This window comes from Pristiophorus japonicus, chromosome 2 (genome assembly GCF_044704955.1).
Source record: "Pristiophorus japonicus isolate sPriJap1 chromosome 2, sPriJap1.hap1, whole genome shotgun sequence".
Taxonomy (NCBI): Eukaryota; Metazoa; Chordata; class Chondrichthyes; family Pristiophoridae; genus Pristiophorus; species Pristiophorus japonicus.
Genome location: NC_091978.1, coordinates 346,825,664 through 346,853,085, shown reverse-complemented (window position 1 = coordinate 346,853,085; position 27,422 = coordinate 346,825,664). Strand labels below are relative to the sequence as shown.

The 27,422-nt window shown below is 44.2% G+C and overlaps 1 protein-coding gene across 1 annotated transcript in view; it reads right to left on the bottom strand.

The window, feature by feature from the left end:
- Nucleotides 1-27,422, bottom strand: part of LOC139234844 (serine/threonine-protein phosphatase 2A 55 kDa regulatory subunit B gamma isoform) — a 327,896-nt gene that overhangs the window by 121,265 nt on the left and 179,209 nt on the right. Inside the window, exon 5 of the mRNA XM_070865591.1 lies at nucleotides 23,375-23,552. Coding sequence (XP_070721692.1) covers nucleotides 23,375-23,552 — 178 coding nt within the window. The remainder of the gene's footprint in view (nucleotides 1-23,374; nucleotides 23,553-27,422) is intronic.

Here is a 27,422-nt window from a genome sequence, read left to right as displayed (position 1 = left end):
TCAGGCAATGAATAACTGGAGAACGACTGCTCTGACAAACATATTGGCCCTGAAATCGCGGCGTCTAAGGGCGGGTACGAAGTGCGCATGCGCCCATAAGGGGCCCCGCAAGTTCCGGGTTTAGGCATGTGAAGTACATGCGCCGAAACCCGGAACTTGCGATCTGTCAAGAATCCTCGACTGATCGCAATGGGCAGAGAGAGAGTTGGGCTATTTGCCCAACTTTTGCCGAGCAAATGCCCTTGAAATTCTTACGACTGATAAAAGCAGGTGTAAGGCCTGCTTTTATCAGCGCAAGACTTTTAAAGGACAGAAAAATACATGTTTTTCCAATAATTTAAACATGTTAAATCCGAAGGTAAGTTTATTTTTAGACCCTTTAAAAGATGTAAATTTTTGTTTTAAATAATTAATGAAATTCCATTTTGATTAATTTTAAATATGTGATGTTTCAAATATGTGCAGGCCTTAGTGTAAAGGCCCAAAAGTCCCAGTACCTCCGGGACCACCAGGTAAATTCATAGAATTATTCAGGTCGGAGGCATCTGCCCGCCATTTGTGGGGTAATGATTTGATGGTGGATGTGGTGTTATTGAATGGAATACTGCAAGGTCTCTACCTCAGCAGGTTTCCTCACCTGGAGATGGAGTAAATATCTACCCCAGAGTAAAGTTCAAACGATTAAATCATAGAACACAAAGAACACATCAATCCCGTGGAGGCACGTGCTGAAAGATTCCAAGTGTACAGTACAAAAGGATCCAGTTCAGTGTATTTCTCCGAAAGTATTGACATTAATGTTTAGATTAAAGTTTCCAAAGTTCCTTCTAATCCCGCCAATTTAGACGAATCAACTAAGTCGAATTTTCCCTGTTGCAGCTAACACTATTTAGATTTAGTGTACACACAATGTGCAAAACAGAAAACTGCAGCTACCCATTTAGTAAGGTAGCTGATTTTCTCAGAGTTAAATTTCTTAACAGCTCTGCTTTTATGGGTACTCCCATGGAACCCTATACATATACTAAGCAAAGCTAACAGTCACTGATCATAGCTCCTCCTGAGGTAATCCAGCAGAGCTCAGAAGCCCGGGGTTCATGGATGCCATGGCAACTTTCAACAATTAGAGCAAAATTCGCCAACATTCTCCTGAAAAATATATTTAAATGAAAATAATCTCCTAGGAGTTATCACTTACCATGCCTAATTTAAAATGTCCCAAATTGTACAAATCACAACTTATACCAACATGAAAGCAGCCTTTCAGGAACAGGACATGCACCAAGTTTTTTTTTGGTCAATATTAGACATGGGCATTACCCCATAATGCCAAGAACATACAAATCAAACTTGTAGGGCTATGGGGAAAGAGAAGGGTTGTGGGACTATTTGATAGCTCTTTCAGAGAGCTGGCACAGGCACAATGGGCCAAATGGCCTCCTTCTGTGCTGTATGATTCATTGAGGAAATGTGACTGAAAATAGCCTGTAATGCTTGCTTACTCTTAAAGCGTGGCCCAAGATTGATTCCTGGGATGACAGGGCTGACCTATGAGAGATTGTGTAGAATGGACCTTTCCAGGGGAGTTATCCTGGCCAATATTTATCCCTCAATCAACATAAGAACATAAGAAATAGGAACAGGAGTAAGCCATAAGGCCCCTCGAGCCTGCTCCGCCATTCAATAAGATCATGGCTGATCTGATCATGGACTCAGCTCCACTTCCCTGCCCGCTCCCCATAACCCCTTATCGTTTAAGAAACTGTCTATTTCCGTCTTACATTTATTCAATGTCCCAGCTTCCACAGCTCTCTGAGGCAGTGAATTCCACAGATTTATAACCCTCTAGAGAGAAGAAATTTCTCCTCATCTCTGTTTTCAAATGGGCTGCCCCTTATTCTAAGATAAAAACAGATAATCTGGTCATTATCACATTGCTGTTTGTGGAAGTTTGCTGTGCGCAAGTTAGCTGCTGCGTTGCCCACATTACAACAGTGACTACACTCCAAAAGTATTTCATTGGCTGTAAAGCGTTTGGAGATGTCCGGTGGTTGTGAAAGGCACTATATAAATCCAAGTCTTTCTCTTTTCTTTTATACTCTCCGGAGTTTAGAAGAATGAGAGGTGATCCCATTGAAACACACAAGATTCTGAAGGAGATTGACAGGGTAGATGCTGAGATTGTTTTACTGCTAGAGTGTCTAGAACTAGGGGGCATAGTCTCAGGATAAGGGGTAGACTGAGATGAGAAGAATTTCTTCACTCAGAGGGCTGTGAATCTTTGGAATTTTCTGCCCTAGAGGGCTGTGGATGCTGAGATTTTGAGTATATTCAAGGCTGAGCTAGATAGATTTTTGGGATCTAGGGGAATCAAGGGATATGGAGATCGAGCAGGATAGTGGAGTTGAGGTCGATGATCAGCCATGATCTTATTGAATGATGGAGCAGGTTCGATGGGCCGTATGGTGTACTCCTGTTCCAATTTCTTATGTTCTTATGTAACATTGCTTCAAATGTTGGCCCAGATTTTCCAGGGCCGTAAATGCCTCACAAGTTCCAGGATTACACATGTGCTGTGCGTGCACAAAAACCCAGAACTTGTGATCTGTCAAGAATCTTCTTGACAGATCCTCCGCATGCACAAGGGAAATCCGCTGGTGGAGAGCTTGCCCAGTGAATGCCCATGACACTCTTTCGCCTCTTTTACCAGCCTAAGGATGAAAATAACCTATTAAAATGAAATGTTTTAAATCATTTTAACTTTCAAAAACCTGTAAAATAAATGTGTTTTATTTTTGGCCCCTTGAAAAATGTTTACATTTATTTTTGAAAAAATAACATTTTTGTTTTAAATGTTGAATTAAATTGTATTTTAATTAATTTTAAACATTTAATGATTTTTAAAAATTTCAGTGCTGTAAAAATGTATTTTTTTGATGATTCTTATTAAGCCTTTGGGGATGCCATATGTGAATCCCCTTTCTGATTGGTTGGGCTGGCCCACATGATTCCAGGGACGCTTGCAAACCGCATGCACTCCTGGGATACGTGGGCCTTTATGCAGGCATATGCGCAGAGGCCCAGGAGCTTGAGTCTTCGTGGATCCAAGACCATCAGGTGGATGCGTACTTTTATTGCAGTTTGGAGACATCCGCCCATGGGAAGCCTCCAGCCGCAAATTCAGGCCCAATGTTTTTAAACTTTGTGTCATATTGTCTTATTGGAAAAGCATTTGGCAAATCTGATTTTACTTGCTTCCAAACATACAATAAAATGACGTAAACCCCACTGACATGCATTATTGTTATTCCTTGGGTGCTATACATTCATAGTAAAATTAATGCATGACCTTTTGAGTTATTTTTATACAGACAGTCCCAGTTTGAGAACAGCGCACGAAGGTTCTTTAATCTAAAGTAACTAAAAAAATCTGTTAAACCTACGCAATTCCACTTTAAGGCCATCTCCATAGAATTATTGTCCCAAAAAACAATGCTCCTCCCAAGTTACAGCAAATTTATTCCCGTGTCAAGAATCCTGACCCCAGATTTTCATACAATAGTTCAATCGAAATTATATTTTAGTGGCATGAGTAAAATGGTCTAAAATACCGAATGCTGCTTAGCTCCTTTTTAAAGAACTGTCATCCTCTCAGCTCATTTTAATGCACACTGTGGCTCACTTCAACACAACAAAATTTATCTCTTGGGAACACTGGAAACTACAGTATGCCATTAATGGGTGCAACCAAGGCCAAGTCCCCATCCATCAGAATATGAAATGACCACTTTAGACTTTCAATGGCTTAGGATGAGTACACAGTGGAAAGAGAGTAGCATAATTGCCATGGAAACACAGTACTTTCCCCCCCTCTTGCCAGTAACCTGAATGCAGCACTTATCAGTGCATTGCCAAAAGTGTAATTTTACCAACACTCAATTAATAATTACCTGCATTGTATGACAATGTGGCTTTGCTGCAAGCCATTTTAGATTGAACAGTAGTACATAAGAACATAAGAATTAGGAACAAGAGTAGGCCATCTAGCCCCTCGAGCCTGGTCCGCCACTCAACAAGATCATGGCTGATCTGGCCGTGGACTCAGCTCCACTTACCCGCCCGCTCCCCGTAACCCTTAATTCCCTTATTGATTAAAAATCTATCTATCTGTGATTTGAATACATTCAATGAGCTAGCCTCAACTGCTTCCTTGGGCAGAGAATTCCACAGATTCACAACCCTCTGGGAGAAGAAATTCCTTCTCAACTCGGTTTTAAATTGGCTCCCCCGTATTTTGAGGCTGTGCCCCCTAGTTCTAGTCTCCCCGACCAGTGGAAACAACCTCTCTGCCTCTATCTTGACTATCCCTTTCATTATTTTAAATGTTTCTATAAGATCACCCCTCATCCTTCAGAACTCCAACGAGTAAAGACCCAGTCTACTCAATCTATTATCATAAGGTAACCCCCTCATCTCCAGAATCAGCCGAGTGAATCATCTCTGTACCCCCTCCAAAGCTAGTATATCCTTCCTTAAGTAAGGTGACCAAAACTGCACGCAGTACTCCAGGTGCGGCCTCACCAATACCCTACCCTGTACAGTTGCAGCAGGACCTCCCTGCTTTTGTACTCCATCCCTCTCGCAATGAAGGCCAACATTCCATTCGCCTTCCTGATTACCTGCTCCACCTGCAAACTAACTTTTTGGGATTCATGCACAAGGATCCCCAGGTCCCTCTGCACCGCAGCATGTTGTAATTTCTCCCCATTCAAATAATATTCCCTTTTACTGTTTTTTTTTTCCCCAAGGTAGATGACCTCACACTTTCCGACATTGTATTCCATCTGCCAAACCTTAGCCCATTCGCTGAACCTATCTAAATCTCTTTGCAGCCTCTCTGTGTCCTCCAAACAACCCGCTTTCCCACTAATCTTTGTGCCATCTGCAAATTTTGTTACACTACACTCTGTCCCCTCTACCAGGTCATCTATGTATATTGTAAACAGTTGTGGTCCCAGCACCAATCCCTGTGGCACGCCACTAACCACCGATTTCCAACCTGAAAAGGACCCATTTATCCAGACTCTCTGCTTTCTGTTAGCCAGCCAATTCTCGATCCATGCTAATACATTTCCTCTGACTCCGTGTACCTTTATCTTCTGCAGCAACCTTTTGTGTGGCACCTTATCGAATGCCTTTTGGAAATCTAAATACATCCATCGGTGCACCTCTATCCACCATGCTCGTTATATCCTCAAAGAATTCCAGTAAATTAGTTAAACATGATTTCCCCTTCATGAATCCATGTTGCGTCTGCTTGATTGCACTATTCCTATCTAGATGTCCCGCTATTTCTTCCTTAATGATAGCTTCAAGCATTTTCCCCACTACAAATGTTAAACTAACCGGCCTAAAGTTACCTGCCTTTTGTCTGCCCCCTTTTTTTAAACAGAGGTGTTGCATTAGCTGCTTTCCAATCCGCTGGTATCTCCCCAGGGCAGAGTTGGCTAAATTAGACTGGAAACACAGACTAAACGATGGCACAGGAATAATAAACGATCTCCTAGTAAAAGATCCTCTCTGAATGAGTGCTCACAGTATGGTTGAATTTGTAATACAGATTGAGGGCGAGGAAGTAGTGTCTCAAACGAGCATACTATGCTTAAACAAAGGGGTCTACAGTGGGGTGAGGGCAGAGTTGGCTAAAGTAGACTGGAAACACAGACTAAACGGTGGCACAATTGAGGAACAGTGGAGGACTTTTAAGGAGCTCTTTCATAGTGCTCAACAAAAATATATTCCAGTGAAAAAGAAGGGCGGTAAGAGAAGGGATAACCAAGGAAATAAAGGAGTGTATCAAATTAAAAACCAATGCGTATAAGGTAGCCAAGGTTAGTGGGAAACTAGAAGATTGGGAAAATTTTAAACGACAGCAAAGAATGACTACGAAAGCAATAAAGAAAGGAAAGATAGATTACGAAAGTAAACTTGCACAAAACATAAAAACAGATAATAAAAGCTTTTACAGATATATAAAACGGAAAAGAGTGACTAAAGTAAATGTTGGTCCCTTAGAAGATGAGAATTTTGGTAGATTATAACGAATGCATCTGCTATAACTTCCGCCATCTCTTTTAATACCCTGGGATGCATTTCATCAGGACAAGGGGACTTGTCTACCTTGAGTCCCATTAGCCTGTCCAGCACTACCCCCCTAGTGATAGTGATTGTCTCAAGGTCCTCCCTTCCCACATTCCTGTGACCAGCAATTTTTGGCATGGTTTTTGTGTCTTCCACTGTGAAGACCGAAGCAAAATAATTGTTTAAGGTCTCAGCCATTTCCACATTTCCCATTATTAAATCCCCCTTCTCATCTTCTAAGGGACCAACATTTACTTTCGTCACTCTTTTCCGTTTTATATATCTGTAAAAGCTTTTACTATCTGTTTTTATGTTTTGCGCAAGTTTACTTTCATAATCTATCTTTCCTTTCTTTATTGCTTTCTTAGTCATTCTTTGCTGTCGTTTAAAATTTTCCCAATCTTCTAGTTTCCCACTAACCTTGGCCACCTTATACGCATTGGTTTTTAATTTGATACTCTCCTTTATTTCCTTGGTTATCCACGGCTGGTTATCCCTTCTCTTACCGCCCTTCTTTTTCACTGGAATATATTTTTGTTGAGCACTTTTGTCCTCCACTGTTCCTCAATTGTGCCACTGTTTAGTCTGTGTTTCCAGTCTACTTTAGCCAACTCTGCCCTCATCCCACTGTAGTCCCCTTTGTTTAAGCATAGTACGCTTGTTTGAGACACTACTTCCTCACCCTCAATCTGTATTACAAATTCAACCATACTGTGATCAGTCATTCTGAGAGGATCTTTTACTAGGAGAGTGTTTATTTTTCTGTCTCATTACACAGGACCAGATCTAAAATCGCTTGCTCCCTTGTAGGTTCTGTAACATACTGTTCTAAGAAACAATCTCGTATGCATTCTATGAATTCCTCCTCAAGGCTACCCCGTGCGATTTGATTTGACCAATCGATATGTAGGTTAAAATCCCCCATGATTACTGCCGTTCCTTTTTCACATGCCTCCATGATTCCCTTGATTATTGCCCGCCCCACCGTGAAGTTATTATTTGCCCGCCCACCAGTGACTTTTTCCCCTTACTATCTCTAATCTCCACCCACAATGATTCAACATTTTGTTCATTAGAGCCAATATCGTCTCTCACAACTGCCCTGATATCTTCCTTTATTAACAGAGCTACCCCACCTCCTTTCCCTTCTTGTCTATCTTTCCGAATTGTCAGATACCCCTGTATGTTTAATTCCCAGTCTTGGCCACCCTGCAACCACGTTTCTGTAATGGCCACCAAATCATACCCATTTGTAATGATTTGTGCCGTCATAGTAATGAGGCCTCAGTTCCAAGCTCTCTATTGGGCGTTATTATGCAGGAAATCATCTGCCACACTGCACTTACCAGTTCTGGTACTTTTCAACACAAAAGTACTAGGATGGAATAAACCAGACTCGACTTAGATTTTCAAGTTGATATGATCCAGGTGACACTAGCTCGTCAAACTCACTCAAGTTTCATATTTCTACCTTTGTGGAATCAGTGAAAAGGCAACAGTCTGTCTCAATGGCAAGTTGTTTTTGACAAGGCTGGGTTTAGATTTCTCGAAAGTAAAAATTGCCTCTTCCTCTCGGACTACCAGTGAAATGTAATGAAGTTGATTAAATATATTGTTGCCCAATTAAACTAGCTGGACCACCCATGTTCAGGTCACAACAGTCCCCACATCCTTGATAAGCCTCAAAAGGACTGTGAAACAGGTGGTTACTTTTAGCCACACCCTGCTATACCCCGCGCTCCCCCCTCCAAAAAGAAAACAGGTGGGTTTGGGTCAGGTGGGATGTAAAAATGTTAAAAATCTCAAAGCTGAACCTAACCTGCTTCCAACCCGACCACTTCTCCCAGGAGTCAGGGGCTCATTGAAATATTTCAATGAGGCTGCATAGCTCAGCTATTTTCTTCCTTCTAGATTTAACCGGACTGGTTGGGTTTACTGGGTCTCTGGAAACCCAGCCACTACAGGGAGGCGAGGACTGCTACATGGAACAGGTAAGTGCCTTTGCCCCAGCCCAGCAAAATTAACCTGCTTCCCCCCAACGCCCACTATGAAGGTAGATTATTATCTGAATGGTGACAGATTAGGAAAAGGAGGTGTGCAACGGGACTTGGGTGTCATAGTACATTAGTCACTGAAGGTAGGCATGCAGGTACAGCAGGCAGTAAAGAAAGCAAATGGGTTGCTGGCCTTCATAGTGAGGGGATTTTTCATAGAAACGTATAAAATTCTGACGGGATTAGACAGGTTAGATGCAGGAAGAATGTTCCCGATGTTGGGGAAGTCCAGAACCAGGGGACACTTCCAAGGATAAGGGGTAAGCCATATTGGACTGAGATGAGGGGAAACTTTTTCACTCAGAGTTGTGAACCTGTAGAATTCTCTGCCACAGAAAGTGGTTGAGTCCAGTTCATTGGACAAATTCAAAAGGGAGTTAGATGTGGCCCTTACGGCTAAAGGGATCAGCGGATATGGAGAGAAGGTTGGGGTGGGGTACTGAGGTTGAGTGATCAGCCATGATCATATTGAATGGCGGTGCAGGCTCAAAGGGCTGAATGGCCTACTCCTGCACCTATTTTCTATGTTTCTCTGTTTCTTCCCCCCCCCCCCCACCCCACCCACACTCCTGCCCTGCGACAGGACCCCCGCCCCTAGACGACCCGACTTTTATGATCCATCCTCCTCCTCCTGCTGCTCCTCCGACCCTTCCGATCTCCCCCCGTGACACCGGCCTCCTTGCTTGTCTTTTAAATCCTTTTTTTAAATAAAAATGATGACTACCATGCAGCAGATTGGCAGTCAATCCATTTGCTCTGTGGTAAGTGTCTGCATTGACAAAGCAACCAACTTTAATGCTGAACGGTTAATAGAACATTAGAGTACAAAAGGTGCTATATATAAAACTACATTCAGATGAACTCCCAGATTTCTGCAGGTAGCAGTTAAAGTATACTGCAATATATATTGGCAGAAAACCCTCATCCTCTTTTGAAACTACTTCCAGTGGAGGGACCTATGGATGACAACAGTGCTTGAAAACCTCAAGTCACGACAATAAGCAGAAACCGACTGTAACATCACTCTCCATCATCATTACTCATTTGCTTTCAGTTGACCCACTGCAACCTCAATCAGCAGGGTAAAATTGAATAATTTTGGGCATTTCCATGGAGACCTGCAATCTGAAAAAAATACAATCATCAGCAAAGATTACAATTCAAATTCAGGTTTCCTAATGAGGAATCGACTTCGATGGAAAAGAAAGACTTGGATTTATATAATGCCTTTCACGACCACCGGATGTCTCAAGTCGCTTTACAGCCAATGAAGAAGTTTTGGAGTGTAGTCACTGTTGTAAGGTGGGAAATCAGGCAGGGCACATAACGGGGGCCCGATCCATTATCACCCATTTCACACTACCCGACAAAGTTGAATTTTAATCCCTGCATGTCTGTTATGTTATTTAAACTTTATTAGCCCTCACTCTGCCTCGTCGATACTGTCACTTACAACATGGTCAGCATTAGAAGTTGGCAGTACTTATACAACTTCAGTGCTGGACGTCGTTTTCTCAGCGATTTATTTTGCAGGCATCCATATGCAGCATTCAATGTTTAATTTGGAATAAAGTAGGATAGATATAATCAAAAGATAAATGTGATCAAAATCAAATCTGTAGTCACAAAAATCACAACACAGCAAGAAGAAAATGGATTATTGAGCAATTGTCGTCTCCCATCTTGCTATATTACAATCCTTCAGCTTCAGAGGGGCCTCTGCCTCAACCCCAAAGTAAATTTCCACAATTTTAACACCAAGCATTTTAGATTTGTGAATGTCAAACATTATTTTGAAACTATATCTACCAAGAGCGTGAGAACTAACTGCACACATGACCCTAAAGGATGAATTGCAATAATTTCTTTAGTAGAGACTGAACAGTGCACTTAAGACTGTGGAGCTGAAATTCAGGGAACTGGGAAGGACCGTTACTGCGGGTTTTCGGTGGCCATTTGGCAAAATCGAGTGGCCACTGCGTTCCGGTTGATTGGCCCCCACGACCCATTTTCAGCACGGGATTATTTTCCGGGAAGTGTGCAATAAAGATGCAGCAGTTATCATGGGCGACTTTAATTTACATATAGATTGGGCTAACCAAACTGGTAGCAATGCGGTGGAGGAGGATTTCCTGGAGTGTAATAGGGGTGGTTTTCTTGACCAATATTCGAGGAACCAACTAGAGAGCTGGCCATCCTAGACTGGGTGATGTGCAATGAGAAGGGACTAATTAGCAATCATGTTGTGCGAGGCCCCTTGGGGAAGAGTGACCATAATATGGTAAAATTCTTTATTAAGATGGAGGGTGACACAGTTAATTCAGAAACTAGGGTCCTGAACTTAAGGAAAGCTAACTTCGACAGCATGAGGCGTAAATTGGCTAGAATAGACTGGCAAATTATACTGAAAGGGTTGACGGTGGGGATAGGTAATGGCAAACATTTGTAGATCACATGGATGAACTTCAACAATTGTACATCCCTGTCTGGAGTAAAAATAAAACAGGGAAGGTGGCTCAACCGTGGCTAACAAGGGAAATTAAGGATAGTGTTAAAGCCAAGGAAGAGGCATATAATTTGGCCAGAAAAAGCAGCAAACCTGAGGACTGGGAGAAATTTAGAATACAGCAGAGGAGGACAAAGGGTTTATTAGGAGGGGAAAAATAGGAGTATGAGGGGAAGCTTGCCGGGAACATAAAAACTGACTGCAAATGTTTCTATAGATATGTGAAGAGAAAAAGATTAGTCGAATTCAGGTGAATTTATAATGGGGAACAAAAAAATGGCAGACCAGTTGAACAAATACTTTGGTTCTGTCTTCACAAAGGAAGACACAAATAACCTTCCGGATGTACTAGGGGACCGAGGGTCTCGTGAGAAGGAGGAACTGAAGGATATCCTTATTAGGCAGTAAATTGTGTTGGGGAAATTGAAGGGATTGAAGGCCGATGAATCCACAGGGTCTGATTGTCTGCATCCCAGAGTACTTAAGGAAGTGGCCCTAGAAATAGTGGATGCATTGGTGATCATTTTCCAACAGTTTATCAACTCTGGATCAGTTCCTATGGACTGGAGGGTAGCTAATGTAACACCACTTTTTAAAAAAGGAGGGAAGTGAGAAAACGGATAATTATAGACCGGCCAGCCTGACATCAGTCGAAAATGTTGGAATCAATTATTAAGGATGAAATAGCAGCGCATTTGGAAAGCAGTGACAGGATCAGTCCAAGTCAGCATGGATTTATGAAAGGGAAATCATGCTTGACAAATGTTCTGGAATTTTTTGAGGATGTAACTAGTAGAGTGGACAAGGGAGAACCAGTGGATGTGGTGTATTTGGACTTTCAAAAGGCTTTTGACAAGGTCCCACACAAGAGATTGGTGTGCAAAATTAAAGCACATGGTATTGGGGGTAATGTACTGGATAGAGAATTGATTGGCAGACAGGAAGCAGAGAGTCGGGATAAACGGGTCCTTTTCGGAATGGGAGGCAGTGACTAGCGGAGTGCCGCAGGGCTCAGTGCTGGGACCCCAGATCTTTACAATATACATTGATGATTTGAATAAAGGAATTGAGTGTAATATCTCCAAGTTTGCAGATGACACTAAACTGGGTGGCGGTGTGAGCTGTGAGGAGAATGCTAAGAGGCTGCAGGGTGACTTGGACAGGTTCGGTGAGTGGGCAAATGCATTGCAGATGCAGTATAATGTGGATAAATGTGAGGTTATCCACTTTGGGGGCAAAAACATGAAGGCAGAATATTATCTGAATGGTGGCAGATTAGGAAAAGGGGAGGTGCAACAAGACCTGGGTGTCATGGTTCATCAGTCATTGAAAGTTGGCATGCAGGTACAGCAGGCGGTGAAGAAAGCAAATGGCATGTTGGCCTTCACAGCGAGAGGATTTGAGTATAGGAGCAGGGAAATCTTACTGCAATTGTACAGGGCCTTGGTGAGGCCTCACCTGGAATATAGTGTTCAGTTTTGGTCTCGTAATCTGAGGAAGGACGTTCTTGCTGATGAGGGAGTGCGGCGAAGGTTCACCAGACAGATTCCAGGGATGGCTGGACTGACGTATGAGGAGAGACTGGATCAACTGGGCCTTTATACACTGGAGTTTAGAAGGATGAGAGGGGATCTCATAGAAACATATAAGATTCTGACAGGACGTGACAGGTTAAATGCGGGAAGAATGTTCCCGATGTTGGGGAAGTCCAGAACCAGGGGACACAGTCTTAGGATAAAAGGTAGACCATTTCGGACTGAGATGAGGAGAAACTTCTTCACTCAGAGAGTTGTTAATCTGTGGAATTCCCTGCTGCAGAGAGTTGTTGATGCCAGTTCATTGGATATATTCAAGAGGGAGTTAGATGTGGCCTTTACGGCTAAAGGGATCAAGAGGTATGGAGAGAAAGCAGGAAAAGGGTACTGAGGTGAATGATCAGCCATGATCTTATTGAATGGTGGTGCAGGCTCGAAGGGCCAAATGGCCTACTCCTGCACCTATTTTCTATGTTTCTATGTGCCGCCGACTTCCGCCGCGGTATGGAGCTGGCGGCCGTCGTGACGTCATCAGAGTGCGTGCCGCTGCTACGGGTCCACGCCAACCAAATTCAGCTTTCAAAAGTGAGCTTTTTGTTGGACAGTGCTCCCGCCAGCTTTTTGGGTTGGTACACTTTGCCGTGCTACTTGACACCACAGGAGGAGGAGGAGGAGGAGAACGGAAGATCCCCGCGGTCGAGGATATTTTGTGAAAACTTTATTCATTTTATGCATTTGTTTAACCTGCTGAGTCGTGTTCATCACTTTTGGGAGAGTTTTGAGGACTTTTAGCTCTCTCCGATTCGTGGAGGCCTGTAGGCCTCATTCTATGCTCCACAGAGGCCTGCTTGTGAGGGTCCAGCCTTCACACAGAATGGGCTCAGTGTTCGCAAGGGAATGCCTTGTGAGATGCAGGGTGGCACGTAGGAGTAGGCGGCGCATTCAGCAACAGGTAGAGGCGCTGCAGGCAAGGGAGGCAGCAGCCATGGCTGCTCAACATAGAGAAGGGTCTGCAGATGGTCGCAGACCTCCACGTAGAGAGGGTGGCCAGGTGGGAGATGACGTGAGGAGGAGGGTCAGGTACGCTGACGCTCCGCACCAAATACTGGGCCAGGAGCCTTGGCAGCAACAGCCTGCTGAGGGTCCCGAACATGAGGAGGACCAGGGAGAAGGCGATCGGCCAGCTGCCATGGGAAGTGGCCAGCACAGACCTCGGGGAGGGAGGCCCGACTGTCAAAGGGTCTACTGACGTCAGTTCCCCTTCCTGGAGCTCAGTGATGAGCAATGCTTGTGAAGGCTGAGATTTAGAAAGGACGTACTAAGGGAGCTCTGCAATTTGCTGCACCAAAGTCTCCAGCCTCATTCAAGGCTCAGGACCACTCTGACCATTGAGACCAAGGTCACCATAGCTCTGAACTTTTATGCTACAGGGTCTTTCCAGTCTGCGACTGCAGACATATCCAACATCTCCCAATTCTCTGCCCATTGCTCCATCTAGCAGGTCACCGACGCTCCATATAGGAGAAGAGTGGACTATATTTCCTTCCCGATGACCAGGGAGAAACAGGTGGAACGGCAGGCCGGATTTGTCTGCATTGCAGGGTTCCGCAGGGTGCCATTGACTGCACAATACCATCCCGAGATTTTTATCAAGTGGAAGGGATTCCACTCCCTCAATGTGCAGCTGGTGTGTGACCATCAGCGTAGGATCCTGGCAGTTGATGCCAGGTACTCAGGCAGCAGCCATGCTTCCACCATCTGCACCAGATCAGTGTGCCCACCCTCTTCACCGGACCAAATCAGGATTGTGGATGGCTGCTTGGCGACAAGAGATATCCCCTGTCCACTTGGCTGCTGACTCCATTTCAGAACCCCAGGACAGCGGCCGCTCATTCTGCCACCAGGTGCATCATCGAGCACTGCATGCGATCCTCAAGCAGAGGTTCCGTTGCCTGGACTCCTGAACGGATCTCCATATTCGTTGTCGTCTGCTGCATGCTGCAGGACCTGGCCCTCATGAGGGGACAGCTGCTGGAAGTCGAGCCAGCAGTACCACCTGATGAGGAGGAGGTGCAGAAGGAGGAGGTGCAAGAGGAGGAGGAGAAGGAGGAGGAGGAGGAGGATCCCCGTTGCCACCCAGCCAGGAAGCGTCGTCACCACCGCAACCCTGCAGAGGAGATGCAGACACTTCTGATTGCTGTTCGATTCACATAATTTCATCCACACATGACCCTTCAACTCCTATTTTCCATGGCCATCCCAATGAGTGGCTTCACACAGAATTGCCCACTCCCAAATGAAATGTCCGACCAGATATACGTGCAAAAAAATAAAGATTTATGACATGATGCAAGTCAATGCAAAAAGACAAACAGGACAAAAAAAACAGTACCAGAAACGAACACAAAACATCAATTTTTAGCCCTGCGCATCTCCTTATAACACCTCTTATGGGTGCCTATCCTAGCACTACGCCTAAGTGTCTCCCATGCATCATGGGTCTGGGAAGGCTGCTGTGGTTGATGTGTGGTACCTACAGATGTCCTTGTCGGACGCCCTCAACCACCTTTGGGCCTGGAAGGGCCGGGTGCAGACTGGGCAGCAACCCCCTGGGAGGGTGCAGTCTGGCGTGGCTCGGGTGAGGCTATGCATGGAGGCACTGGCAGAGTGGCAGGTCTGGGGCCAGGAATTTTGTGATCCCGAGAGAGCACATCATCAGGATCCTGGTCCGAGGAGCCTGAGTCACTCACCGAGGGCGGCACATTACTACCACCACCAAGCTGAGGGAGGGCAAGTCGGTGGTGTGGCGCAACACCGGAAGGTCCCCCGTGGTGGACCCAGCCGCGAACGCAACATTGAGGTGTCGGGTGGCATCGAGCTTCCAGGGCTGCTGCCATCCTCTCCAATCCAGCACCAATGTGCTTGCTCCCTCGCGCCTGTGCTGAAATGGCAACTGCCACATCCTCTGCAGGTTGCGGCATCACAGCTGGATCCGCACGGTCACTCTGGGAGTCCACCATCGCCTGCACACTGGCAATGACGGGCTCCATGGTGTGCGCAGAGCTGTCGACTATGCAGGAGGCAGACTCCTCCATGATCCTCACCACTTCCGTCAGCCTCTCTGGCACCCTTGTGAGTACCCCCAACATTTGGGAATGTCTGGCCTCCACCTTTCTTTCATTAGCCGCAACATTGATGACATCATGTGAGTCCTTGTCAGCAGAACTCCGGTGCGGACTCGCCCCCCCGGAGAGATGGCACACGAGGTTGTCTAGCCCCGTCACCATAGTGAAGCCCGCTAGGCCCCGTGCAACACCCAGTGAAGACCCCTGGACTACACCAACTATATCAGACCGCGCACTCCCAGTTTCTGAGCTGGCGCGTGTGGGTGGAAGCAGCGACGCGATGGTGCCATCAGTGTCCTCCTCATCCTCTTCAGATGATGGAGTGCTCTCGATATTGTCAGCAGGGCTTGGCCCCTCAATGTCCTCACTGCTGCATCTTGAGATGTCTGAGGTAATATGGAGAAGCGTCTCATGCAGGCCTCCAGCTGGTCTGCGAGGTCTCTCCTGACTTCCCATTGTGCTGGGTGTGCTGCCACTCTGTCTGTCATCTGCAAACATAAATGGGAGAAGGACTGCCGTGAGGGGGAGGTGGGGGATTGATGCATGGAGCCTGCAAATAGCAGACTTCAAGAAGGAACAGAACAGCAGGTGCTGGCGTATTCAAGGAGAGAGCGCATTAAAGGAGGGTCTTCACTGACCCACATCAGCGTCATCAGTACCCTGGCCCACAGGGAAGGCACCATGTTCATCGACGAGTGCCTCAACCCTCTCCTCCAAAGGTGTGAGCACTTGAATGTCTGCCTCACCACCACCAGTCCTCCTTTGCTCCATTCTATTATGAGCCAGTTTGGCCTGCAAAACAAAGAAAGGTTGGTAAGTACCACAGTAATGACACATCAGAGATGAGTGCACAAGTGTTTGTCCCTGACATGCATCTGTACGAGAGATGAAAGGGATCCTTCATTGTGAGAACACACACACATATGTCAACAAGGAAATGCTGCTTCAGTGACTAAACAGTGAGGATGGGAAATAAGAGAACGTTGAAGGAGAGGCTCGCAGATGCAAGGTCAGCAATTGGTGGAACAGGTACTCACTTTCTTAAGATGGATGATATAACTGAAGTGTTTTCTGCACTGCACGGGAGTCCTGTTATGAATGTAGGTGCCTGAAACCTCCCCTGCAATCTCCCTCCATGCATTGCTTAACACCTCACGACTTGGTCTCCCCACATTGGGATAAAGCAGTCCCCTCCTGCCCTCGACACCCTGGATGAGGGTCTCCAGTTCAGTATCAGTAAAGCAGCTTGCCCTCCTTGATCCACTAGCACCAGCCATCCTGCAACTCAACTCCTTCCCTCCTCAGGGCCGAGCTGCAAACCCAGGCCGTTAAGAAAGCCAGAAAACAGCTGGCTCGTTAGATCCACATGAGCAACATGCTGAATTTCTCCGCGGTAATCCCGCTTCAATCAAGACATCCACACCGCTGCAAACTGGAGCTTGCAGCCGCTCCTTAGCGCAGGACCCCATTTTTTTGAGGGGGATGAATTTTGATCGGGAACCTGCCACAAAAAATTTGCCGGTGATGGCTCCAAAAAGTCGGGAGGTCTGTCAGCTTTCTGAATTTCAGCCCCTATGTTTATTGACCTCTAGGACCTGAATTCAAAATCAATCGAGGATAAAAGTCTCTGGCCTAGAAATTGGAGTAGGCCGGAAACCTGCCAGGGCCTCCGCAGGCCGAAGTTCATCGCCGCCCGAAATAATATCACAGGTACACTGGTATTTTGGTGCCAATGGGCGACCAAAAAGAGGGAGGAGAGTGAAGATTTGACATTTCCAACCACCAGCTCCGAGGTTTTCCTGCAAGGCCATCGGCAATGTCCTTCCACCAGCCGTGCTGCAGCCACTGGAGTTGCATTGCATGACATCAGTATTTTAGGCAAAGGCACACACAGGAGTCACTAAGGGACTGCACATGGGTGATTAGTTGATTTCTTGATATCTTTTGGATGGGTAGATGTATAAAGTTGGATTGGAAAGTTTGCTTTGTGGTGGCTTTTATTGTAGCATTGTGACCAAGAGGACGCTGTGATGGTCAGTAACAGAGGGAAGGTAAGATGTGGGACAAATGTTGAAAGGGGAATTGGGGTTGTGGTTATTGGTACCACAGGTGGATAATTCCATCCCGAATATCCCGGCCAGAAAGGATCTTTCTGGGATGCATCCTTCCTTCCACGTCTTCCTGCGAATGGAAGCTGGAAATTTGAAATAAAAGCATAAAAATGCTGGAAATACTCAGCAGGTCAGGTAGCATCTTGACCAGAGATGTTAACACTGTTTCTCACTCCACGGAAGCGTTTTTTGTCTTCTCGGAGGCCTTCCTTTACCATTTGAAGCCTTGCAAGCATCCAGCAGCACTCCCTGCACACTTTAAAAACTTTTAACATCTATTGCACCAAGCCTCTACTTCAATAAAATATTTAAAAAGTCCACAGGCTTAAATCCAAACTTACCTGAAAGATGTGTTTGTCCGTTTAAGAAGCGTTGACAGGGTCTCTGCAGGGCTGCTTCACACATGCTTTTCTGAGCATGCTTCGGACTCGGTGATAAACAGAGTGAAAACGTCCAAGTCTGCAGACATGGAGTCAAGTCAGGCATTGCATGCCGATTGACATCATGAGCTGCTCATTTATATTTCAGGGGCCACACTTTCAATGGCAGCACTATGGCCTTTACCAAAATGGCAGCTGCCATGTTTCACACTGGAGGCAGGTGGAAGCGATGCGGCCATTTTTTGCCGCAAACCAGCGTTAACGGTGGAATTTCTAGGCATCTATGTGCTGGCTCTACAAGGAAAGGAAATTAATCTGACCAATTTCAATCCAGTTTCTACTAGTTCCTAGTGTACAAGGGCCCACTGGCAATCTCACTTCCACAGGCCACAAGATGGTTGATGTGGAAAAATGAGATTACTGCAGCAGGGATGCTTTTCTGAAATTGGGCAAAGATATCTTCGTCACTAATTGTGCTGTATTTGACCTGGGAGTGTGCTTGTTGCCAACACAGGGTCCCTCACATTGATCAGCATGAATATTCACTTTGAAAAAAAAACTTCAACAAACTCTGGAAAATGTTCATGACACAGGGGCTGCAATTCCTTTGTTTCAAAAAATTCAATAATGACGTCCATTTTATGAAAACAATTGCCATAGCTGGAGTTTCTTTAGTAGTTATGAGGAGCAGCATCATGTCTGGAACAGCTGCTTTCTACCCAACACCAGTAAGTGCGCACATGACTGACTGAGAGATGGATGACTAAATGTGTTACTCTCTTATCTGCTTTAAACAGCAAATTTTGTAAAAGTTCACATTACACACACTCAACAACTACAGCATCACTTCAGGAAGCACATAGGTCATCTGCATTGATTTAAAATAAATGTAATCGTTATCAGCACTTATATGGTTCTGTGCTGTGCCAACAAGACATCCGATGGTTGTTCTGAGGTAAACACTGCTTTGTCCTGGGGAGATGAGGGATGTGGGGGGGTGGGGGGGGATTTTCAAATTTAGACACTTACATAGCCTGAATTAAATTATTTTGAATTTCTTTTTGAAGTATATTCCCTGACGTATATAAGCGAATGCAACTGCGAATTTGTGCAACGCAAGGTGCTATACACAGCAATTAAGATAAATTTCCAGTTAATCAGTTCTTTTTTGGTGACGTTGGCAGAGGAATAAAAGTTGCCAAGGAGACTGGGAGAGTGCCCTTGTCCTTCTTCGAATAGTGCCATGGTATCTTTTAAGCCCACCTGAACAGGCAGACATCTCATCCAAAATACAATGCAGCAGTCTTTCAGTTTGCACTCGAGTATAAACTGGATTATATGCTTCAATCCTGGAGTAAGGCTTGAACCCACAACCAAGCTGAAGGGACACTGCCACTGAAAACTGTTTTGTTCACTAACTGATGCTAATGTACAGTCAAATAGCAATAGAACAGAGACCATTACCTGCAGACATTCAACAGGTGAGTGAGTTCATTTAATGGGTAAAAAAGCTAGAATGCACCAACACAGGCCCATGGTTCTACTTGACTTGTAATACTGAATCTGGTGTTAGATTAAGGGATGTTTTGTCACGTTAAAGGCGCTATATAATTTGTTGTTTTTAGTGTTAGTTTCAGCATTTGCTGATCTACGGTTAAATCTGTGGGCTTTTTAAACCAGTCACAATATAGGAGAATAATTTCAGTTACCAGTAAGAACATAATAGGAGCAGGAGTGGTCCCTCGAGCCTGCTCCGCCATTCAATACGATCATGCCTGATCCTCAAAAACAACTCCACTTTCCCACCCTATCCCCATAGTCCTTAATTCCCTTCGTGTCCAAAAATCTATCGATCTCAGTCTTGAATATACTCAACGGCTGAGCGTCCACAGCCCTATGGGGTAGAGAATTCCAAAGATTCACAACCCTTTGAGTGAAGACATTTCTCCTCATCACAATCCTAAATGGCCGATGCCTTATTCTGAGACTATGCTCCGTAGTTCCAGACTTCCAGCCAGGGGAAACAACCTCTCTGTATCTACCCCATCAAGCCCTGTAAGAATTTTATATGTTTCAATGAGATCACCTCTCATTCTTCTAAATACCAGAGAATATAGGCCCATTCTATTCAATCTCTCCTTATAGGACAACCCTCTCATCTATTGAACTTAGGTTGCACTCCCTTCTAAGGCCTGCATATCCTTTCTCAGATAAGGTGACCAAAACTGTGCACAGCACTCCTGGTGTGGACTCACCAAAGTGCTATATAATTGCAGCAAGGTTCCTTATTCTTATAATCTAACTCTCTTGCAATAAAACAACAACTTTTTAACATAGTAAAGCATCCCAAGGCGCTTCACAGCAGAAAAAACAGATACATTTGGCACTGAGCCACATAAGAAGAAATTATGGCAGCTTGGTCAAAGAGGTAGGGTTTTAAGGAACGTCTTAAAAAGGAGGAAAGAGTAGAGATGTGGAGAGGTTTAGGGAGGGAGTTCCAGAGCTTAGGGCCCAAGGAGTTGAAGGCATGGCCACCGATGGTTGAGCAGTTATAATCAGGGATGTTCAAGTGGGCAGAATTTGAGGAGTGCAGACATTTCGGGGGGTTGTGGGGCTGGAGGAGATTACAGAGATAGGGAGGGGCAAGGCCATGGAGGGATTTGTAAACTGGGAGCCAATGTAGGTCAGCGAGCACAGGGGCGATGGGTGATTGGGTGCGAGTTAAGACATGGGCTGCTGAGTTTTGGATGACCTCAAGTTGATGTAATGTAGAATTTGGGAGGCCAGCAAGGAGTGCATTGGAATAGTCAAGTCTCGAGGTAACAAAGGCATGGATGAGGGTTTCAGCAGCGGAAGAGCTGAGGCAGGGGTGGAGGCGGGCAATGTTACGGTGGAAATAGGCGGTTTTAGTTATGCCACGGATATGTGGCCAGAAGCTCATTTCAGGGTCAAATATGACGCCTAGTTTGCGAACAGTCCCATTTAGCCTCAGATAGATGCTAGGGAGAGGGATGGAGTCAGTGGCTAAGGAACGCAGTTTGTGGCGGGGACCAAAAGACAATTGCTTCGGTTGTCCCAATATTTAATTGGAGAAAATTTCTGCTCATTCAGGACTGGATGTCAGACAAGCAGTCTGACAATTTAGAGATGATGGAAGGATCAAGAGAAGTGGTGGAGAGGTAGAGCTCGGTGTCGTCAGCGTACACGTGGAAACTGACTGTGTTTTTGGATGATATCGGCAAAGGGCAGCATATAGATGAGAAATAGGAGGGGGCCAAGGATAGATCCTTGGGGGACACCAGAGGTAACAATGAGAGAGTGGGAACAGAAGCCATTGTAGGAGATTTTCTGGCTATGATTAGATAGATAAGAATGGAACCAGGCGAGTGCAGTCCCACCCAGCTGAACAAGGGGAGAGAGGCGTTGGAGGAGGATGGAGTGGTCAACTGTGTCAAAGGCTGCAGACAGGTCCAGGAGGCTCGAGAAGGGATAGTTTACCTTTGTCACAGTCACAAAGGATGTCATTTGTGACTTTTATGAGAGCCAGTTGAACGTCCTAATTGCTCACTGTACCTGCATGTTAACTTTCTGTAATTCATGTACAAGGGCACACAAATCCCTCTGAATACCAACATTTACGAGTCTCTCACCATTTAAAAAATATTCAGTTTTTCTATTTTTCCTACCAAAGTGAATAATTTTATATTTCCCGACATTATACTTCACCTGCCACCTTATTGCCCACTAATATAGCCTGTCGATATCACTTTGCAGCCTCCTTGCACCCTCCTCACAGTTTACCTTCCCACCAAGCTTTGTATCATCAGCAAACTTAGATACATTACATTTGGTCCCCTCATCTAAGTCATTGATATAGAGTGTAAATAGCTGAGGCCCAAGCACTGATCCTTACGGTACACCACTAGTAACAGCCTGCCAACCCGAAAATGAGCTATTTACTTCTATCCTATTTTCTGTCTGTTAATCAATCCTACATCTAATATATTTCCCCCAGTCCCATGAGCCCTAATCTTGTGCAACAACCTCTTGTGTGGCACCTTGCCAAATACCTTTTGAAAATCCAAATATACTACAGCCTCTGCTTCCCCCTTATCTACCCTGCTATAGTTACAACCTCAAAAAAAAAATGCCAAACGTTATTTTCCCTTTCATAAAACCATGTTGACTCTGCCTAATCATATGAATTTCTAGGTGGCTTGTTACCAGGACCCTAATAATAGATTCTAGCATTTTCCTTGCTATTAATGTCAGGCTAACTGGTCTGTAGTTCCTTGTTTTCGCGCTCTCTCCTTTTTCGAAAAGCAGGGTTATATTTACTACCTTCCAAATCACAAGGACCGTTCTATAATCTAGGGAGTCCTGGAAGATCAAAACCAATGCATCCACTATCTCTGCAGCCACCTCTTAAAATGCTCGGATGTAGGCCATCAGGTCCAGGGGATTTGTCAGCTTTTAATCCCATTAATTTCTCCAGTACTTTTTCTTTACTATTAATTACTTTAAGTCCTCTCATTAGACCCTTGGTTTCTTATTATTTCCAATATGTTTTTGTGTTTTCTACTGTGAAGACAGATACAAAATAGTTATTTAACATCTCTGCCATTTCCTTATTGTCCCTTATAATTTCTAATGTCTCGACCTCTAAGGGACCCACGTGTACTTCCTTTTCACATACTTGTAGAAGCTCTTAAAATTTGCTTTTATATTTCTTGCTAGTTTACTCGCATTCTATTTTTTTTATATCAATTACTTAGTTATCCTTTGCTGATTTCTAAAACCCTTGCAATACTCGAGTTTACTGCATTTTTTGGCAACATTGTGAGCCCCTTTTAATCTAATAAAAATAATAACTTCTCTATTTATCCCCGGTTGGACCATTTTTCCTGTGGAGTTTTTATTCGTCAAGGGAATTTATGTTGGCCAAATCATGCCAACATGAATGAGGCCCAAAAAAACGTGAATAAAAATCTTGCATTTATATGGTGCCTTTCACATACTCAAGATGTCCCAAAACACTTCACAGCCAATTAATTACTTTTGAAGTGCAGTAACTATTGCTATGTGTACTTCACTTACTTGAATCAGTAGTCTGATGAGAACCAAACAATAATATTTTTGGAGTGAAAAATTGAAACCAAGATTTGTCTGGACCCTAAAAGAATGGCAAAATGGCATGAAGCAGAAATGTCAAAGCCATCAAGAACAAAAAAAGCAGGATCATTGTTTACTGCGACAATGCTATTAACAGAAAATATTGTTTCTTTTCATTTGCCTAACTAATTTTTCATATTGAAAATTTACAGAAAATAATTCGTGCAGAGTGTATAGGATGTGAAACTTGTGTAATTCTTGGAAATTTCAATGAAGTTCCAGCACTCAGGTGGTACAAGATCCAGCTATTGGTTATGAACAGGAAGAGAAATTAATCTCAATTGATTTAATTTCAGTGGCACTCACAACTGTACTTTGAAATCACACATACGTATTATATCAAAGGATACTGAAACTCCTGTCTGTTATTCCTAAATGCCAGAGGTTTATCCTGAGGTCATCGGCTGACATATACGTCTCACAGTCACTGTTGACAGAAATTGAGTTGATGTGATAGGTGTGAGCGTTAGCGAAGATCTTCCGTGGAGTCACCTCCACCATCAGATCCATAGGCTTCAGTACTGGCACCTGGAGAGAGAAACAAATTGACATTATTGTACAGCTGTTTCCATGAATTCATGGCTGACTAGTGACTATCCTTATTGAAGGAGGCAAGCCCAGTTTCTTTGGGATTGAGTTGGCTCTGCTGCAGAAGATTGTAACCGAATTGATCCTCTTTGATCGAATTAATTCCTGATACAGCAGGTCTGATTTACTGAAGGGCATTGTTGCTGTCAGTCAGCCAGGTTCATTGGTGGGACCTGGAGAAATAGACATATCACTCGGGCTGGAATTCTTCACATTTAGCTTCAAATAATCTTGCAAATACAATTCCCACGGAGGTAGCCGGCCCCAGCTGGAAAGCACAGGGAACTTTAACAGTGCTATGTTCATGACCTGTACATTTTTAGCTGGTTAAATTTTAGCACTCTCACTATGTACACTTAAATGTCCCGAAGCCTCAACTATTCACAACCCGTGCTCAAGTTCGACTGGGTTTCAGCATGTGGGTTATGTCCCGACAGGAAGAGAGTATACATCCCATATCAGACAAATAGAAACTATGCTGATGTGGTTTTCTCAGTAGTTTGGTTTGGAGGCTCAAACATAGTGATGGATCTCTGCATCGGTCAGACATTCAGACTACCAAAAAACAACTGTGCAGTGTAGTACAGCTTAGTGGTAGGCTATAGAAAATATGCACTGGAACTACAAATACACTGCACATTTTTTTTTTACAAACGGTTCATTCTGCAACAATTCTCTATATGCAACAGGGTTGCAAAAAGTTACAGGGAGTGAAATTGGTGTGCTGTAGCACGTAATGGGCGATAGTGAATCGGTAGCTCGTTTTAGACTTTGACCGATGTTCTTTTGCTTTTAAGTTAATGGAAAAGAAAATTGTGCAGGGTGCAAGAAGGATTGCCAATGTGTTACCGCCCATTTTGCGCTACTGCCTAAAACCAAGTTCACCCCCTAGGTCTTTTTGCAAACCTTTTGCATACAGAGAATTGTTGCAGAATGAACATTTATTTGATAGAGTGACTGCTGCCAACGAACTGGAAGCTGGTGCCAATGACCGGAAGTTGCGCAGAGTTGTAACGGGGTTCTGCCATTCATCTCCCATCTAGACTCATCTTTTGTTTCCTAACTTGTACCATTACCATCTCATTTTTGCCCATCATCTCTTTTGTCTCTTAAATCTCTCCTGCCTTCCACCCGATCACAAACCTTCCCTTTTGTTCTTCCCTCCCCTCCCCCTTACACTGCCCTTGCACTTTCTTAAGAATCTGTTACATCTCGAACTTTTCCCGTTCTGACGAAAGGTCACAGACCCGAAACATTGACTGTATCTCTCCACAGATGCTGCCTGACCTGCTGACATTTCCAGCATTTTGTGTTTTTATATACTGAATCAGCTGTCAAGATCCAATGATTGGCATCGGAAACAACCGATAACAGCTCTAAACGATTGTTCTGATTAGCTAGCAGCCCCCAGGACCATCGGAGGCCTGACTTCACCACACTGCTTGGTTATGCGGACTTGCTCGGCCATGCATGAAACACACAAAATTGTTTTATATGTCACCACAAAACATTTCTCCCCCCCCTCCTAAATAACTTCTAATGTAATCATTCACTGTTTAGGAGGTACTAAATCTCAAGCAAGAGGTGAAAGATGTTTACGGAGTGAAACACAAACCATTTTTTTAAAATAACTTAAAAAAAAACGAGCCTTTCAGTGCTGCCCTTCCCCAGAACTGTTTGTATTATAAACAAATAGGAATAACCACAATAACACAAACTGCGCAAGCACAGCCATTTCAGCTTCATTGGCAGCAGTCGCTGCCTATTTTATATCTGATAGAAAAAAAACTGTGCAGATCTCTTGTTCCAATAAATCTGGTTAAAATGCACACCCATACGATGCCAAGTGTTATATGATTCCGACTGAGCCACTAATCAAGAGTGTATGGTGGTGGCAAGAGGCAGCTTGTCCTTGGGAAGAGAGAGAGAGTGAGCCACCAATCAATTGCTCCTACCTATCTAGCCAGTACTCAGTTATAAAGCAGTAGAAAAGAAGAGAATTGTTAGCCGGTCACCTGCCCTTGCCTCTCCCCCAGACACTGAGGAACCTACATAGGAAAAATACAGGCAGTAGATAATAAATATTAACGAAAACAATCGACATAACCCATGTTTATTTAGTTTTTACTTGGCTTTCTTCAATTGCTTTGCAATCTCTTATTTCAGCTAACTATCACAAAGTAGGTGAGTCCCAGCATCTGCACATTTCTATGGGAAAGAAGAAACATCCCAGACTATTTTACTGATGTGTTTAAACCATTTACTGAAATTATTATACAATGAGAAAATGAGGTAACATTTCACATTTCCTCAAGAACTTTCTCACTGTCATGGTTTACCTGAGCTTTACTTGTAATGTAATTGTGCTGTGGTTGTCAGTAGGATATAAATCGCATCGTCTGAAGCTTTTCTACAATGTCATGCAGACACGTTATCAGTCAGTGTTAACAGGTATGACCTTTTCTCCAAAATGTATTGACAGGCACTCTATTTTATACAGCCACAGATCCCCGTGGGCTTTGCTACATCTCTAGTGATCATTGCTGCCAACATCTGGCTTAAAGCCACATTCCTGCACAGATTGTACAGTAAAAATGAACAGTTTTCAGCCAAACATTCCACCCTCCTATTAAAAAAAAAATCACCCAAAATGGACTTTTGGCCTAAGTACATAAGAAAGCTTGGTGTTTTATCTAAAAAAAAACGATCACTGTTATTTTTCCAAACATGGAGATGATGCCTTTAATGAATGGTTTTTGCCACATGCTGATTGAGGGGAGATGGGGCAGAAGTTTCACTCCGCAGCAAAGAACAAGATGGTGCCACTTAAAGAAACCTTTGTAACAATTATTCTTCACTTCTATTTTAATAGTCTTAACATTTCTACATTCACTCAGCACCTGCACCATTTCTGAATGTGACCAATGGGCGTACATAGAAACATAGAAAATAGGTGCAGGAGTAGGCCATTCGTCCCTTCGAGCCTGCACCGCTATTCAATGAGTTCATGGCTGAACATGCAACTTCAATACCCCATTCCTGCTTTCTCGCCATATCTCTTGATCTCCCTTGTAGTAAGGACTACATCGAACTCCTTTTTGAATATATTTAGTGAATTGGCCTCAACAACTTTCTGTGGTAGAGAATTCCACAGGTTCACCACTCTCTGGGTGAAGAAGTTTCTCCTCATCTCAGTCCTAAATGGCTTACCCCTTATCCTTAAACTGTGACTCCTGGTTCTGGACTTCCCCAACATTGGGAACATTCTTCCTGCATCTAACCTGTCTAAACCCGTCAGAATTATAAACGTTTCTATGAGATCCCCTCTCATTCTTCTGAACTCCAGTGAATACAAGCCCAGTTGATCCAGTCTTTCTTGATAGGTCAGTCCCGCCATCCCGGGAATCAGTCTGGTGAACCTTCGCTGCACTCCCTCAATAGCAAGAATGTCCTTCCTCAAGTTAGGAGACCAAAACTGTACACAATACTCCAGGTATGGCCTCACCAAGGCCCTGTACAACTGCAGTAACACCTCCCCCTGCCCATGTACTCAAATCCCCTCGCTATGAAGGGCAACATGCCATTTGCTTTCTTAACCGCCTGCTGTACCTGCATGCCAACCTTCAATGACTGATGTACCATGATGACACCCAGGTCTCGTTGCACCTCCCCTTTTCCTAATCTGTCACCATTCAGATAATAGTCTGTCTCTCTGTTTTTACCACCAAAGTGGATAACCTCACATTTATCCACATTATATTTCATCTGCCATCCATTTGCCCACTCACCTAACCTATCCAAGCCACTCTG